Genomic DNA, 17,418 nt, shown 5'->3' with positions numbered 1-17,418 from the left:
AAAAAATTTTGATAAAGCAACGCGCGCCGTCTCGAGCAGCGTGTGAAACAAAGGAATTCAGCCGAGAGGGCGGGACCACATCTCACTCAAGGCCTGCCCACAGGGAAATGATGTCACCGACACGCGTGAAAAAACTCACGCATGCGCACGAGGGTTCAAGCATGATTGGTGTAATCGCATGTCATTCAAATCCATATAGTTAAAAAAAATAATAAAAGGGTCGGTTTATTATCTAAGAGACCTCGTATGTCTTAGTTTTAAAGTATTGGACTAATTTTAAAGGTTTTAGTGTGGACATGGTGTGTGCACAGTGCATTCTGGGTAAAAGTTCATGACAGGAGAAATGTGTTTGAGACCCTCTGATCAGGCTCCACACAGACAACAGCATCAAACTCTTTGTATATTGTGCCTAAAAGTCTTGTGAATATATTCTCTGGGTTTATAGACATTGTTATTGTGTTTGTTTTATGTAAAAATGCCAGAAGAAGCCCAGGTTGCTTCTCCAAAAGCCGAAAAGTCTGTTAAATTGTGATTCAGGCCATGTGATATAACCGGCGTCAAAATGCATAGAACAATATCATAGATCTGACAGGTTTAGTTGTACAGTGTGTGGTGTCAGCCGCATGGTAAAAACAACACACACAAACAGATTTCACACACGAATATTCCCAGGTCAGACACCTCGCTTTCTGATTGGCTGCATTTCACATTTAGCTCCTCACGTCCTTCTTAACACACCACACATGGCAGGAATATCTGATAAGATTATATTTAGCATCATCACGATTGTCGGGGCATCCTTAAGATTGTCGGAAGGGGAAGAGCGGGTCTGATATCGGCCTAATTATCTTGCCATGTGAACCAGGCTTGATTTTATGACGCCTCACGGAGCGACTGATTGATGCGTTATGACACCGCACCGAACATGTTTTCACTGTTACTTGGTTTCTTTGTGCGACTGACATCATTATTCAAGCATTCAAAAGGCGATTCCTATCGCCAAACAATTCCATCCACACACGAGAAAGTTTTTTGACAGTTCTTGTTATTGAAAGAAACCTTGTCTCTCTAACCGGATAGAGTTGTGATGTCATCACGCGTGCGCTTAGTCGCTGTCTACCAGGATCTTGAAAATTTCTTTCTTTTTTTATACAAATAAAAAAATGACATATTTTACAAAAGCACATTTATTTGTAAACACCAACACATGTTACATGGATTCACTTGTGTTGATTTTTACATAGAATGAGTGTATCAGTATGAGCGGAAGCTTAGTTACCCATAATCCCCTTTGGGCATCTGTATGTTAATGTTCAGATCTTCAGAATTAGTGCATTATTTTAAAATTAACAGATATGTCTCATATATCACTTTGTACATTTTAAGAGTTTACATTAATGTAGTTATTCTATCCAGAATACTTTATTTATAAAACAAAACCATAATTCAAACCTGCTTTCCATTTCAAGACCTCTGCCTCATCGCTGGACCATTGTATCCTATCAGGGTAAACAATGCTTTCCTACAGTAAGGGGCAGAGCACACAAAGATAGAAGCACTGGCTAATTGGCTGTTTGAGTTTGTGACCGCTGTTGTTTTTGTTAGAAGCTTTGGTGGTGTTTAAACTCAAAATCAGCTTCTTAGTAGCTGAAAGCGTATTTGAGCCAAAATTGAAAGTTATTGGTTATCTATAGCTTACGATACGTTTTTAGGCAGTTTAGCGTTAAAAAAGAATAACTTTTCGGTTAGCTGATTACCAGTTAGCAAAGCTAACTTTTTGGTTAGCTGTGCCCACCACTGCTATTAGTACATGTAAAACTGTGCTTTGGATCATCTGGAGAGTGTTTTTTTGGAGAATTCCTGACATCCTGATAAAGAGGAGTTGGAGTTGTCCATTCTCAAAGTAACAAATGTATGGACTCGTTTTTTTAATCATCTTTTTGAGACAGAAGAGGCCCAATTTTTGCGATATTCTGAAAGTGGGAGAATGGGACTGAGATTTCAAAATGTCATATGTGTGCATGTGCATACATCCACTAAGAGACACGTCCCGATCATAGAGGACTCCAAGATTCTTGGTGCCACCTAAAGTAGTGATTAGAGAACATGTTTAGTGTTCACAGCTAAATACCTATTCAGTTTTTCACTTTGAAAGTTGGAAAAAATGCACGGCATCCATGTCTTTTTGGCTTGAAGGTACGATTCAATTTTCATGATAATCTGGAATCAGCAAAACATAAAAGTTAAAGAAGAGATGGAGATGTGCACTTTAACATTAACCTGCTGCCGGAGCCTCTGGGCTGCAGCACTGATAGAGACACTGCAGGTGTAGCTCATGGTAGTATTTGATCCAATGTTGTTTGAAAGCTCCAAACAGTTCTGAGCAGTGGTGGGCACAGATAACCAAAAAATTAACTTCGATAACAGATAATCAGATAACTGAAAATTTACAACCCCTGGCAAAAATTATGGAATCACCGGCCTCGGAGGATGTTCATTCAGTTGTTTAATTTTGTGGAAAAAAAGCAGATCACAGACATGACACAAAACTAAAGTCATTTCAAATGGCAACTTTCTGGCTTTAAGAAACACTATAAGAAATCAAGAAAAAAAGATTGTGACAGTCAGTAACGGTTACTTTTTTAGACCAAGCAGAGGAAAAAAATATGGAATCACTCAATTCTGAGGAAAAAATTATGGAATCACCCTGTAAATTTCCATCCCACAAACTAAAACCTGCATCAAATCAGATCTGCTCGTTGACATTGACCCTATGCCATGACATTGATCCTATGTGTCTTTTTGCAAGGAACGTTTTCACAGTTTTTGCTCTATGGCAAGATGCATTATCATCTTGAAAAATGATTTCATCTTCCCCAAACATCCTTTCAATTGTCCAAAATATCAACGTAAACTTGTGCATTTATTAATGATGTAATGACAGCCATCTCCCCAGTGCCTTTACCTGACATGCAGCCCCATATCATCAGTGACTGTGGAAATTTAGATGTTCTCTTCAGGCAATCATCTTTATAAATCTCATTGGAACTGTTGTGGCTGGGGTGCCTGGCGTGCCTGGCTGCTTTTTGTTTCTGTCTTCTGTTTCTGTCTTTTGTTTTTCCTTCCAGGTGGCACGCGTTTAGGACTGAGTGGCTGTGTGGCTGAGTTATCAGGACCTCACCCTGATCACCTGAGGCTGATCATGTGCAGCTCGTCAGGACTCACAGCTGTGGTGCATCTACACGGATTGGAGCATGGTGGCATTTAAGTCTGGAGTACACAGTGTGTATTTGCCAGAGACTCGACCTTGTGACCAGACGGGTGAGATCGTCGTCTTGAGAGCCATCTCATCATTATGGATGCAGAGAACGTCCAGGTTTGATGCCATGGTCTGTGAAAGAGGAGGGGGTGAGGTCTCACGCTCGTCAGCACACTTCCTGAGGTACGTTAGGTTTTGTGACTAACATTAGTACAGTCAGTAAATGTGGTGTCCCTCACACCTTATTATATTGAGCTGTTATGTTAGTCGTTTAATCAGCTTCCACTGCAGTTTGAGTATGTGAACAGGGTGTTCCATGCCTGCAGGGTGGGAAGCTGATTAGTAATTAAGCCAGGAAGTGTTTGCTGTTTATGTACACCTTTGAGTGGTCTCTCTGGGTGTGGAGTGTGGACTCACATGATGGTTTCTTCTTTCACAGACTCGGTTTGTCGCGGCCACCTGGGGGGTGTCGGCGGGGTCCTTGGGTCCGAACTGTTTCTGGCTCTGGACCGTTTGTGCAGCTGGGAGCGCACCGTATTATCACCTCGCAGACCGCGCACTTATTTGTTTGTTCTTTTCCACATCACTGTTATGTCATTAAATTTTGTTATCCTTTGTAACTTGCTCTGCTTATTTCATACTGGGTCCTTCAAACGCTGGTCGGTTCTCCGTCCTGCATCCAACACATAACAGGAACGGCACCAAACAAAAGTTCCAGCATCATCACCTTGCCCAATGCAGATTTGAGATTCATCACTGAATATCACTTTCATCCAGTCATCCACAGTCCACGATTGCTTTTCCTTAGCCCATTGTAACCTTGTTTATTCTGTTTAGGTGTTAATGATGGCTTTCGTTTAGCTTTTCTGTATGTAAATCCCATTTCCTTTAGGCGGTTTCTTACAGTTCAGTCATAGACGACTCCAGTTTCCTCCCATTCGTTCCTCATTTGTTTTGTTGTGCATTTTTGGATTTTTGAGACATATTGCTTTAAGTTTTCTGTCTTGACGCTTTGATGTCTTCCTTGGTCTACCAGTATGTTTGCCTTTAACAACCTTCCCATGTTGTTTGTTTTTGGTCCAGAGTTTAGACACAGCTGACTGAACAACCAACATCTTTTGCAACATTGCGTGATGATTTACCCTCTTTTAAGAGTTTGATAATCTTCTCCTTTGTTTCAATTGACATCTCTCGTGTTGGAGCCATGATTCATGTCAGTCCACTTGATGCAACAGCTCTCCAAGGTGTGATCACTCCTTTTTAGATGCAGACTAACGAGCAGATCTGATTTGATGCAGGTGTTAGTTTTGGGGATGAAAATTTACAGGGTGATTCCATAATTTATTCCTCAGAATTGAGTGATTCCATATTTTTTTCCTCTGGTTGGTCTAAAAAAGTAACCGTTACTGACTGACGCAATCTTTTTTTCTTGATTTCTTATAGTGTTTCTTAAAGCCAGAAAGTTGCCATTTGAAATGACTTTAGTTTTGTGTCATGTCTGTGGTCTGCTTTTTTTCTACAAAATTAAACAACTGAATGAACATCCTCTGAGGCCGGTGATTCCATAATTTTTGCCAGGGGTTGTAATAATATTAAAGCAAACACAGCTCTGTTATTGGAGTTGTATCTTCAATAAAGATAAACCGATAAACCACCCAAAAAATGTATCAGAAGTTACAGATAACCAATAAATTCCAGTATTGTCTCTGGTACATTTGCAACTACTACCAAACTGAATTTGAGTTTTAACCCCACGATCGCTTCTGGTAGTACCAAAAGTGATAACAGACCCAAACAATGAGCCCGCACTTCTGTCTTTGACCATCTTGCCCTCTGCTAGAAGCGCTTGTTTACTACATGGCTTCCATCACAGGCGCAAGCTGAGAGCAGCCACAACACCCAGCTCTTGACCCAATCACAACGCTCCGGTCAGGCGGAGGTCTTGGAAAATAAAGCCCTGCTGAGTTATGGTTTGGTGTATAAGAATGAATACTGATAGAATAACTCCATTAATGTCAATTCTGTCATTTGTACAAAGTTAAAATATAACATATATCTTTTAATGTTGAATAATGCACTAATTCTGAAGTTTTGTAAAAAACAGACAGATCGCAAAGGATTCTAGGTAAAATGGGCCTCTTCTGCTAAACACTGATTGGTTAAGCCATTCATTATGTAAACCAACACAATGTGATGTGTGTCGTGTGTTGGTGTTTACAGATAAATGTGTTTTTGTAAAATATTACATTTTTTATTTGTAAAAACAGGCATTTTTACAGAGCCCTGGAAGTGTCATCACAAAATGTTTTGCATGTGGAGAGAATGTGCGCTCATTTTATTATATTGTGTGCACGTTTTATTATATTGTGCACACGTTTTATTATATTGTAAAACGTGCACTCAATATTGTCTTGACACATAGATGTTGGCTATTCGCCCTATTGACGTTTCAAATCCCACAAAACGCCGGAGAGGTCACCGCGCTGTGAGATCTCTGTAACATTGAGAACTGCATTGAGACGGTCTGATCACGCTGCACTTTAACCACTGCACACAGACAACACCATTAACATTGCAACATAAAACTATTTTTATATTGTGCCTAAAACTCTTGTGTATATATTTTCTGGGTTTTTAGATGTTGTTATTGCATTTATTTTATGTAAACAGCTTCTAACAAAAACAACAGCGGTCACAAACTCAAACAGCCAATTAGCCAGTGCTTCTATCTTTGTGTGCTCTGCCCCTTACTGTAGGAAAGCATTGTTTACCCTGATAGGATACAATGGTCCAGCGATGAGGCAGAGGTCTTGAAATGGAAAGCAGGTTTGAATTATGGTTTTGTTTTATAAATAAAAGTATTCTGGATAGAATAACTACATTAATGTAAACTCTTAAAATGTACAAAGTGATATATGAGACATATCTGTTAATTTTAAAATAATGCACTAATTCTGAAGATCTGAACATTAACATACAGATGCCCAAAGGGGATTATGGGTAACTAAGCTTCCGCTCATACTGATACACTCATTCTATGTAAAAATCAACACAAGTGAATCCATGTAACATGTGTTGGTGTTTACAAATAAATGTGCTTTTGTAAAATATGTCATTTTTTTATTTGTATAAAAAAAGAAAGAAATTTTCAAGATCCTGGTAGACAGCGCCTAAGCGCACGCGTGATGACATCACAACTCTATCAGGTTCCTGATCATGTTATTCTGGGGGAAAGTGAAGTTCTTTAACGTCTTGATTATTGTCCTTTACAACACTGTCCTCTTTGTTTAAGACTAATATATATAATATGTCTGAAATTCGGTTTGCATTTATTAAATTCCACGCAGATTAAACGCAACAGACACGGATTTTTTGTTATAATTGTTTTAGCAAGTTTTCAGGGTATCATGCAGCAGTCTCTTATTAACGTGACGAAAAGTATAAACAAATTACATTTTGCAGTATAATATTCATTTACAACTGTCATCGTGTTGATTCTCTATATGTTGTTTAACTGCAGTGACTTTCTGGCATGCAAGGGATTATGGGATACGTCAACAGGGCGAATGAACACTACTGGCCATTAGATGGCAGTAGAGACCTTGAAAACTTGCCAAAACAAAATTCCAGATAATCTGTGTCTGCTACATTTAAGATGTGTGGAATTTAATAAACGCAGACACAATAACAATGTCTATAAAACCAGAGAATATATTCATGAGAGTTTTAGGCACTAGAGTTTAATGCTGTTGTCCATAGAGCCTGATCAGAGTGTTTCAAATGCATTTCTCATGTCGTGAACGTACTGAGATTACCCTATCCTACCCATAATGCACTGCTGGGTCTGTAGAGGATGGAGTGGTTTCTTCTTAAAGCAGCTCTTCTCTGTTTTGCAGAGGGTAGAATTACACATCAGCTACGAAACATTTAGCAGATAGGTACTCAACTGATTTTAAGTTTTATAAATATTTGTCGCTGTTCAGCTTTATTTACCACGTTATCGGTCTAAAAATTATTGGACAAAAATTTATCGCAAGATAATTAGTCCGATAATGGTTTTTAAAGTTATCTAAAAATATAATCTGATAATGAAAACATTATCTTCGCTAATTATCGGTTATTGGATTATCGGAACTGTGCTCACCACTGGTTCTGAGCAGCACATAGTCTAAAATACTGAGTAATCAAATAACACTTCATTGACCAGTGTAGGTTTGGTTGTGAAGATGGCTGGTGACACACCCAAGCCCTGGTTTTGTCTCTTACCCTCATTCATTCTATTCTTTCCTTCTCTGTTTTTATCTTGAGCTTCCATTTGTGTTTTCCTTAGTGGACTGTGGTTGGAGCAGCTGGACCCAGTGGAGCACCTGCAGTCGAACATGTGATGTTGGTGTGAGAAGAAGGTACCGTTCAGGAACCAATCCTCCTCCAGCAAATGGGGGCCAGCCCTGCAAAGGAGACAGAGTTGGGATTGATACTTGCAGCATTGAGCCATGCTTTGGTGAGAAGAATTCTCTAGAGGGGCACTCAAAGCAGAGTGCATATTTCTACAAGATAAAAACTGGTTCTTCTAGCTCATTAACCCCAACCCATATTTCAAACATTCTACCTCTCAACTTGTAACTCTCAACAGCATAGCTTCACAAGCAGTGAAGTCAGTCTGCTAGAACACACAACAATTAAATGAAATGAAAGAAAAGTAAACACTAATGTAACATTATAAAACTTCACAGCTTCACCCAGTTTGCTTTGGAGGAAGCTGTCTACTCATGCAGTTTGATGCATTGTGCACAGATTCATTAACTCATCACAAAACCTCTCACGAGTCTGTTGTTGAAATAACTGTGTCATGTTGTTGATCATCCAGCCTCTTAAAGGAGATGACAGATGACACATTTATTGGAGCACACCCGTGACTACTGCAGTAACAAAATGCAAGCCCTTTGAGCCCTACTTTGTGATCAGGTTGCACGCCTTCTAAGTTACAAAGTGTAGTAATTACAGCATCAGCTTTCAACTATGCACTACAAATCTTCAAGTCCTATGGTGTGGCCTGTGCCACCTTGACAAATCAGATGCATTCTAAAGTTCCATGCTATTGTACATTAATACTCATTTAGACAAATAATTACCCTAAATGACCATACATGGTTACAAACCATATTAAGGGTCCATGAACTCTCAACAGTATCTGTCTGGCAATATGGAGGAATGAAAGGAGACAAATACAAAAACCTGGTGGATGCAGAAATCAAAGTCTTGATCAAAAAGTGGAAGGGAACTATTTCACTGGACTGCGAAAGCTTGCAAATGGCATTTGCTGGGGAATATGCAAGAATTTTGTGATGTTTACTCTGTGTCATTAACCCCAGTGGTGGGCACAGCTAACCAAAAAGTTAGCTTTGATAACCACTAATCAGCTAACTGCAAAGTTAGCTTTTATAATGCTAAACTGATAAACCACTAAAAAAATTTTGCGGAAGCTGCAGCTAATCGATAACCGATAACTTTCAGTATTGTCTCCGGTACACTCAACTACTGACAGGCTGGTTTTGAGTACAAACACCACCAATGCTTCTGTTTGGAATCAAAGACAATCACAAACCCAACATATCCAAAAGAGCCAGCACTTCAATCTTTCTTCATCCTGCCCGCTGCTGTAAGGAAGAGCCATTTCCATTCACATGATACAGCGGTTCAGCCGTGAGGCCGAAGTCCTCAAAAGGAAAGCAGGTTTGACTTGCATGGTTTTGATTTATAAACAAAATTAATCCACATAGTTTAAATACATTAATGTGAAGTCTGTCATTTGTACAAAGTAAACATATAACACATATCTTTTAACTTTAAAATAATGCACTAATTCTGAAGTTTTGAACACTAACACACACAGATGCCAAACTGCATTATGGTAAACTGAGCCTCAATTTCAATTCATTTTATTCACTTTATATAGCGGCAAATCACAACAGTCGCCTCAAGGTGCTTCACACAAAACAAATCAGAAAACAAATTAAAATTATAAGATTTAAAAGCATAGTAAAAGTAAAAAAGTAAAAAGCATAGTAACATAATATGCTGGTATGTAATATGCCATCTAGTAGATGGGTCAAAATGCATCAAACACTGCCATCTACTGGATGGCAGTGTGAATGATGCCCAGTTTTATCACAGTTGTTGCTGCCTGGCTGAATCACTGTGTCAATGTTCAAAAATCAGAATTAGTGCATTATTTTAAAATCAGAATTAGTGCATTATTTAAAAATTAAAAGATCTGTCTTGCTTTTTCATCTCATAATTTATTTTAATTTGTTTTCTGAATTATTTTGTGTGAAGCAAGCGCCTTGAGGCGACTCTGTTATGATTTGCCGCTATATAAAGTGGAGAAATTGAATTGAAATTGGCTGAATCACAACTTAACAGACAGAATTTTTAGTTTTGCAAATGCCTTTTTTTAACAAATGAAAAAAATGACATTTTACAAATACACTTTTATTTGTAAAAACCAATGCACATGTTAAGTTTTGTGTTGGTTAAATGAATCAACCAATCAGTGATCGCAGGCTCAGTTTACCCATAATGCAGTTTGGCATCTGTGTGTGTTAATGTTCAAAAATCAGAATTAGTGCATTATTTTAAAATTAAAAGATCTGTCTTGCTTTTTAATCTTATAATTCATTTGAATTTGTTTTCTGAATTGTTTTGTGTGAAGCAAGCGCCTTGAGGCAACTCTGTTGTGATTTGCCGCTATATAAAGTGAATAAATTGAAACTGAGGCTCAGTTTACCATAATGCAATTTGGCATCCGTGTATGTTAGTGTTCAAAACTTCAGAATTAGTGCATTATTTTAAAATTAAAAGATCTGTGTTATATTTCCATTTTGTACAAATGACAGACTTCACATTAATGTAGTTAAACTATCCAGATTAATTTGGTTAATTACATTTGGACCGCTGTATGCTGTAAAGGGTAATGACTTTTGTTTTTTGTTTGTTTTTTTGTTTTTGTTTTGTTGTTGTTGCTGTTGTTGTTTTTTTTTTTGTAGCAGCCTAGCGGCCAGGCCCCTTCTGCTGGGGTAGAGTTGAGCTCAGCTAATCTTAGCTGCATCATTGCTGCAAAATAGATAGCAGACAAGAGCCAACAGGGTTTATAAATGTTTTCCAACATTATATGTAAAAACTTTAGCGGTCTAAAGGTTACTGGAACTAAATTTATCAGAAGCCAGTTGGTCCGCTGATGGTTTTTGAAGTTATCTGAAAAGCTAATCCGCTAACTAAAAGGTTAGCTTCAGTAATTAGCGATTAGCGGAACTGTGCCCACCACTGGGTAACCCCTCACTTGAGTCGCTGGGATTCGTGGCCAGCAGAGGATTGTACAACCGGAGGATTGTATACTGGTCATTCCCGGGAGGAGAGGACAGTAGATCCAGTAGGGACAATATTACTAATGAGGCACAACTCCTGGATATTATTCTGCAAGTCGGTGAGTGCACTGCCCATGCTTCCTGTTTTTTTGTGATTATTTATTGTTTTATTTATTTTGCTTAATTATTAATGACCATCTCACATATTAACAACATAGTAACGGACCACAGCCATCCTGATTACTGTAATGATGTCTTAGGCAGCTGCAGCTGATACAGAATGCTGCTGCTAGAGGCTTCACAAACACAAGCAAATTGGACCATATCACACTGGCCCTTAAATCATTGCACTGGCTTCCTGTGAATCAAAGAATAGATTTTAAAATCTTACTGCTGGTCTATAAAGCTCTGAATGGGCATGGACCAAAATACATGCGAGATTTATTAGTTCCCTACAAGGCATTCAGACCCCTCAGGTCATCCGGGACAGGTTTATTGTGTTCCCAGAACAAGAACCAATCAAAGTGAAGCAGCATTGCATTGTTCTGCTCCTCACCCATGGAACAAACTTCCTGAATACCTGAGGTCTTCAATCAGGGCTGAAAACAGTTTTATTCACTGCAGATTTTTCATAAATTACTTTTATAATCTCTTCATTGTTCGGACTGCACTTTTATTAGTCTTATTTTAATATTTTATTTTTTGTATTGTAATTGCCATTTGTCTTTTAAATGTTTTTATTGTCATTTTAATGATGCATTTTTGTTTTTTGTAAACTGCATTGAATTGCCTGTGTATGAACTGTGCTATACACAGAGGTGTCAAATCCGGCTTCAGAAAGTCAAAACCCTCCCATGTGTTGTTTCTACCTGTGCGCCTAAAACAGGTGATCTCAATAATTAGCTCATCCACCTGCCTCAAGAGCTGAACTAATTACAATCACCTGGTTTATTAGGAAGATGGAACAAATATGTGGCTGGGCTTTTACTTTCTGAAGGTGGATTTGACACCTCTGGTTATACAAATAAATTTGCCTTGCTTGCATACATGTTGTCATTTCAGCCGTGTGAGTGCTGTTTAGCATTCGTGAGAGTATGGAGTTAAATGCAGAGGTCACTTTTCACCCCCCCCAGCAAAATGCATAGGACAACACTGCCATCTACTGAACGGGAGTGTGAATAGCAACCTACGTATTTGTGACTCAGCAGTTTTGCGCTCAGAATGTCTCAATATTACGAAACTGAGCAAAGCGATGAATGCGTGTGATCGGTGATACACAAATGCTGAATCACACTTCACAAACAAAATTTTCAGTTTTGCAAATGGCTTTTTTTTACAAACTAAAAAAAGATATATTCACAAACATATTTATTTGTAAAAACCAACACAAGTTACAATTTTGTGTTTTTGGATTGCAAAACACGTGCAAATCAAGGACTATTTGTAGCTCACCCTCTGCGTATTTGCAGGTATTAATGAGTCAAATCTAACTCCATATGAGAGGACTGCGCGGCAATTTTGAGTGGCACTTGCACTACTGTATGTGCGTGGACTACTTGCAATTTTTGCTGTGCGACATTCAGGCATCATACGCTAACGTGTCATAAGTTCCAATTCAGTGAGATACCATCTGAGAATTTGTCCCTGATTTGTGTGTTTTGTTGCAATTCCCATCTCCAACTACTCTCCCAACAGTGGCCCAGTGAGACACTACCCCAACCAAAACAAATCATACTTTTTGGATCCCTTAACCTCTTGACAAGTAAGAGAAAAAAAGTAATTGTGTGGGAACAGATTACAGTGTAGTAAATTGTTCCTCACGTGAGTGCAAAGCTGGAGCACACAGTTCTTACATGAGCTGTTATGCCAATTATTACAGATGTTTGTAAAAAAAAATGATCATAAAGGAGCCATTTGGTCATGCCGACATTAGCTGTTAGCATTGAGCTATGTGATGCTGCCATTTGGGCTCTTTGTTTATTTCACTAAATTTAAATAAAATATAACACAATGCCAAAATACCCTCAGCCATATGAGCATTGTTTTTATAATTTGCAGTTGTTCAGTTGGTATCCTGCAAAGTGTATATAAATGTATTGTTATTTACATTAATTAATCAGATCCTGTTGTCTTGTGTACAGTTTGTACATGTTCAATCAAGCCCCTGTATTTTGTCAAGTGATAATTTCACAAGGACCACAATGGAAATAAGTGTTTATGCTTCATTGTGTTATCAGTGTATCATTGACACATTCACCTCTGTATGTTTATATTGATGTTGCAGAATAAACTCAGCCAATCAATCATAAACACTATTTTTTTAATGTTTCAAAGGTGTCTGCAGGGAGACAGGTCCTTCTGTTCAGCTGCCCCTCATATTTGGAACTGCCTCCCTGACTGTTGAAGCTTTTAAAAAAGCCTCAAGACATATCTGTTTAGACAGGCTTATCACAGGTCTCCATAATTTGAATCTGATGCATCTTAGTCTTTTTATTCTATTTTATTATTTTATTTTGGTTTTATCTTAAGATTTTCTGTTTTTATTCTCTTATTTATCCTTTTATTTTTTATTAATGAAAGATGCATTATAAATAAAGCTTATTATAACTTAGAAACTTATTATAATGACATAGTTGACCGTGATGTCATTGAACATCACGTTAAACTCAGTTTGGGTAAAACAATCAGTTCTGTTGATGAATGTTGATTTTCTTTTATGAGTGAAATATTTGTCTAATCACATAAATCTGAAAATGCCAGAAGGGTCTTACTATGGAAAACTGAAAGGAAAATGTTGTCACCCTGCCTCTGTAACATGTTGTTAACAGTGTAATTTAACAGTCTAATTTAGCGGGGGGTTTTGTTTTTGTTTTTTTCTTCTTCTTGTTGGTGGGATAAAGTCCTGGCGTCCTCCAGCTCAGGCTGAGAAACTCACCCAGAGCAGACAGACACTGAGGGACCTATTTAAAAACTTAAAAAAAAAACAACAAACCTTTAAATAACCCTTAATAACTAACTTCCATCATAACGAATTAATGCATTTCCAGACGTCATCTTCCAAAACAAGGGTGTCATGTGGAGAACAGTTTTCATCTGTGATGACGAATTCTGGCAACAGGTCAGATTAAAAGTCTATTTAATCCGTGAGCGTCCTTCTAAAGTTTTAGCTTTCATTGCACCCTGCTCAGCGTACTGGTCTCGTTGGAGCGACATCTCTACTATTTTGGTATTGTGGGATAGCTCGCCCACAGATAGAGCTTGCCGGACTACTTTCGCCGCTTTGCTCAGCGTGCCGCTCTCATTGCTGGAGTGACAACATACAGAATGTGTCTCTTCCCAGATAGATCTCTTTCAGTGCAGCTTCTTGTTCTGACTTTAACACAAAGCTAACACCGAAGTCTTTCATTGCCAACTGTAAATGGTAATCAAAACATTCCAATCGCATCTTGCTTCCACATCAAACTCCATCGTGTCAGTGTTTACAGTGTGCTTGAGTGATAACAGGTGAAGTTGCCCATAAACTTTAAGTTTCTTAATTATTTATTATAGTCACTCTTAAAACTTTAGTTATCTTTATAATGTTATTACTGGTAAATTTTAGGATTAATTTAGATGAGATCTACTCATTATCTCACAGGAATATATCACAATTATCTGGGAACTACTTTTTGCGCAGGAATTCATCAAGCATGTCGGCCGCGCGTGCGTACTAACACAGAATACCCAGAAACTGGCTAGAAACTCAGTCAAAATGAGTGTCCACTTTTAGCTTGCCATAAGCTAAGCTAGTGCCGCTCGTGAGAGCGTGCTTTCATTGCTAAGTTGATTAGTCCCATGTCATCTTCCCCATTTTTTGTAGAAGCGTTACAGCGCTACATACAGGCCTGGCATGTGTGCTACAGCATTTTCAGGCTGTTTCATTGGAGCTGTGAGAACAGAGACATTTCTTGAATGGAACACTTTGAAAATGACAAAGAAAAAGATTGTATAGCAGAAGTTAAGTTTCAGTGTAGACAAAGCCTTAAAAACATGGGATGAAATGAAATTAAAATAATAAATGAGGAATTATTTTCTTGGGGGTGCTATGGGGGAGCTATGACAAATCCAGGGAGGGCGTGCGTGTGTGCTTTTGACAAGAGCAGGTCAACTTTGTCGCTAGCTTTTACATAACATATGAGAAACAAGTTATATTTACACTTAAACAAAGCGGTTTTAGAGCGCCAGAGAAAGACCAGCCAGTGACGTCACAGTGCCGCTCTACTCTGATTGGCTGTCACCCCCACCCCTCAAAAAAAAAAAAAAAAAAAATTGCATGATTCATAGCATAAAAATATGACACAGAATGCAATTTTTTTTAACCTTTTAAAATACCTCTTATTGTTTGTTTTTGAAACATTGCAAAATTACAGCAAAGCATCATAGTAACTTCTTGATCCATCTTTGTCAATCTTGAACAAACTTTTCATACTTAGTCCAGGGTGACCCCCCCCCCCCCCCCCAAAAAAAAAAAAAAAAATCAGAACCCATAAAAATTGTAATAAATCCTACAAAAGTCCAGCAAATTTCTTGATACTTAAACAGCTGACAGACTGACAGACAACTTGTCTGTCAGACATGTTGGGAAAGACTGTTATTCCAGTTATCTTCCTTAACATGTCTTGGTCAACCAAGGAAAAGACATTTTGCCTGGAAGCCTATTTTGCCAGCAGCATAATTTGGAAAGAACATGACTTTCATGTAAAACGACCAAGATAACTGCAACTTTGGGGAATGATCGTACACACACTGAAGTTGAAATTTGCTGGCGGTTCTGGCTGAAGGCGCAGCTCCTCACTTTTGTTGTTGGGCAGATTGCCAGGTCTGTAGTTTATAAACCTGCCTGTTAGGAGGAAAGCCGTAATAAGCCATTTCATCACGTTATTGCACTGTTTTTAGCTTGTGTGCAATCATAATAGAATGGCAGGTTTTAGAAGTGTTACCTCTGACCTCGCGTGATGCTTGTACATGGGGCATGCACGCTAACATCCATAAGATGTCTTGTAAATCACTTTAGAGGTGGTTTCCAAAAATGTTTTTTGATTTAGAAGTGTTTATTTCTGGCTAACTTTTACAAAATATATGAGAGACATTAGATTTAAACAGAAGTAAGCTGTTTTGAAGTGTTGTTTTTTTTTGTTTTTTTTTTTTCCACCATCTTGGTGTATTTTATTTGAGAGCGAGCAGCCAGCTGATGTTGCTGTGCCTTTCTCTACTCTGATTGGCTGTTGACATGTGCCGATCCCTCGTGCAAGTTGGGGGAAGCCCCTACGTTATCTATGACATCGCAGTGGTACCTACCATTGACTGTATGGGTTGCTACCAAATGTAGTGTTCAAGACCGTTTGTTCATTTGAAATTTTCCTTTCAGAGAAAATTATAAATTTTTCCAGACATTGCAAATGTTGGGAAAGTGTAGTGACACGGACCCACAACAGGGGGCGTAAATGAACGGTCAATAGATGAGCCAAAAGGTAACAATTTAATGTTGTGAATGTGCACAACGAAATACAGACAATCATAGAATTTGATATCAGTCAATATACAGAGGTGACATGTGGGCAGGCTCGAGGATAGAAGACGTCTGTCCAGAAAAGAGTCGGCCCCACACGATTTCCACTGCCACCGGATCCGGAACACACCGGAGTCGCCAAGTCCCGAATCCCCAGGTGGCCACCGTCTCCGGCTGTCGGATCTGGTACTACTGGCAGGAGGCAGAAAAACAGTCAAGGGTGAGTGTGTGAAAACACACCCAGTAAACAGTCAGCAAAACCAGCAGTTCTTCTCCAGGTGGGAAAAACACCTCCACCTCAAACACAGTAACACAGTTGTGCAGAGCCTGAGAGCTACTTATCCGTTTTGGCGTGAGGGGTGAAGAGCATTACTCCTACACAGTCCACAAACCCAGCACCCAGCTGAAAGTAGCTACAGAAACTCCTGCAAACACTCAGAGCACAAATACAAGTGCCTTTGGTGTTGTGTGTTGGGGGGTTTGGCTGGACATTTGGGTGTTCTTTTCTTTTCTTTGCTCTCCAGGTGGTATGCAAACTGATTTATTGTCTGTGGAGAAGGTGCTGGCAGAAGAGTCCTTCACCCTCATCAACGTGATATGCAGCACCTGTGGATGGTGCTCACGTGCAACCTTAAAGACTTTCAGCTGAAGCAGATAATGAGATGGCGTTCTGCATTTAAGCCATGTGTGATTCAAGCAGAATTGCCGGGAACTCGACCTTGTGATGTTCGTTTGTGAGACGCTGAGGACCGCTCCTGGGTGAAGCTCCTCTTCACCCAGGAGCGCTCTTCGGGTCCATAACCCTCCCAGTCCACCAGATACTGGAACCCCCGGCCCCGTCGACGAACGTCCAAGAGCCTGCGCACCGTCCATGCAGGCGCACCGTCCATGCAGGCTCACAGTCGATGATCCGGGCAGGAGGCGGCGCCGGTCTGGGGGTGCAGAGGGGTGAGGTATGGTAGGGCTTGATACGGGACACATGGAATACAGGATGAATCCGCAGTGAAGCTGCAATGTCCTGCTTCACTGCGGATTCAGGATTCCGAACTGAGGACTTTGAGGATCCTGTAGGGTCCAATGAAACGGTCCATGAGTTTTTGCGAGTCCACGTGGAGCGGGATGTCCTTCGTAGACAACCAGACCTCCTGCCCGGGCTGGTATGCAGGGGCTGGGGAATGCCGGCGGTCCGCATGGGCCTTGGCCCTCGTCCGGGCTTTGAGCAGGGCAGAGCGGGCAATGCGCCACAC

General features: G+C 39.5%; 1 protein-coding gene across 1 annotated transcript in view; it reads left to right on the top strand.

Annotated features, from left to right (window-relative positions):
• scospondin (subcommissural organ spondin) overlaps positions 1-17,418 on the top strand; it is an 852,118-nt gene that overhangs the window by 303,844 nt on the left and 530,856 nt on the right. Inside the window, 1 exon segment of the mRNA XM_034168739.1 lies at positions 7,590-7,760. Coding sequence (XP_034024630.1) covers positions 7,590-7,760 — 171 coding nt within the window.

The sequence above is a fragment of the Thalassophryne amazonica genome, chromosome 1 (assembly GCF_902500255.1).
Source record: "Thalassophryne amazonica chromosome 1, fThaAma1.1, whole genome shotgun sequence".
In the NCBI taxonomy this organism is placed as follows: Eukaryota; Metazoa; Chordata; class Actinopteri; order Batrachoidiformes; family Batrachoididae; genus Thalassophryne; species Thalassophryne amazonica.
This window is presented reverse-complemented; position numbering and strand designations above follow the sequence as displayed.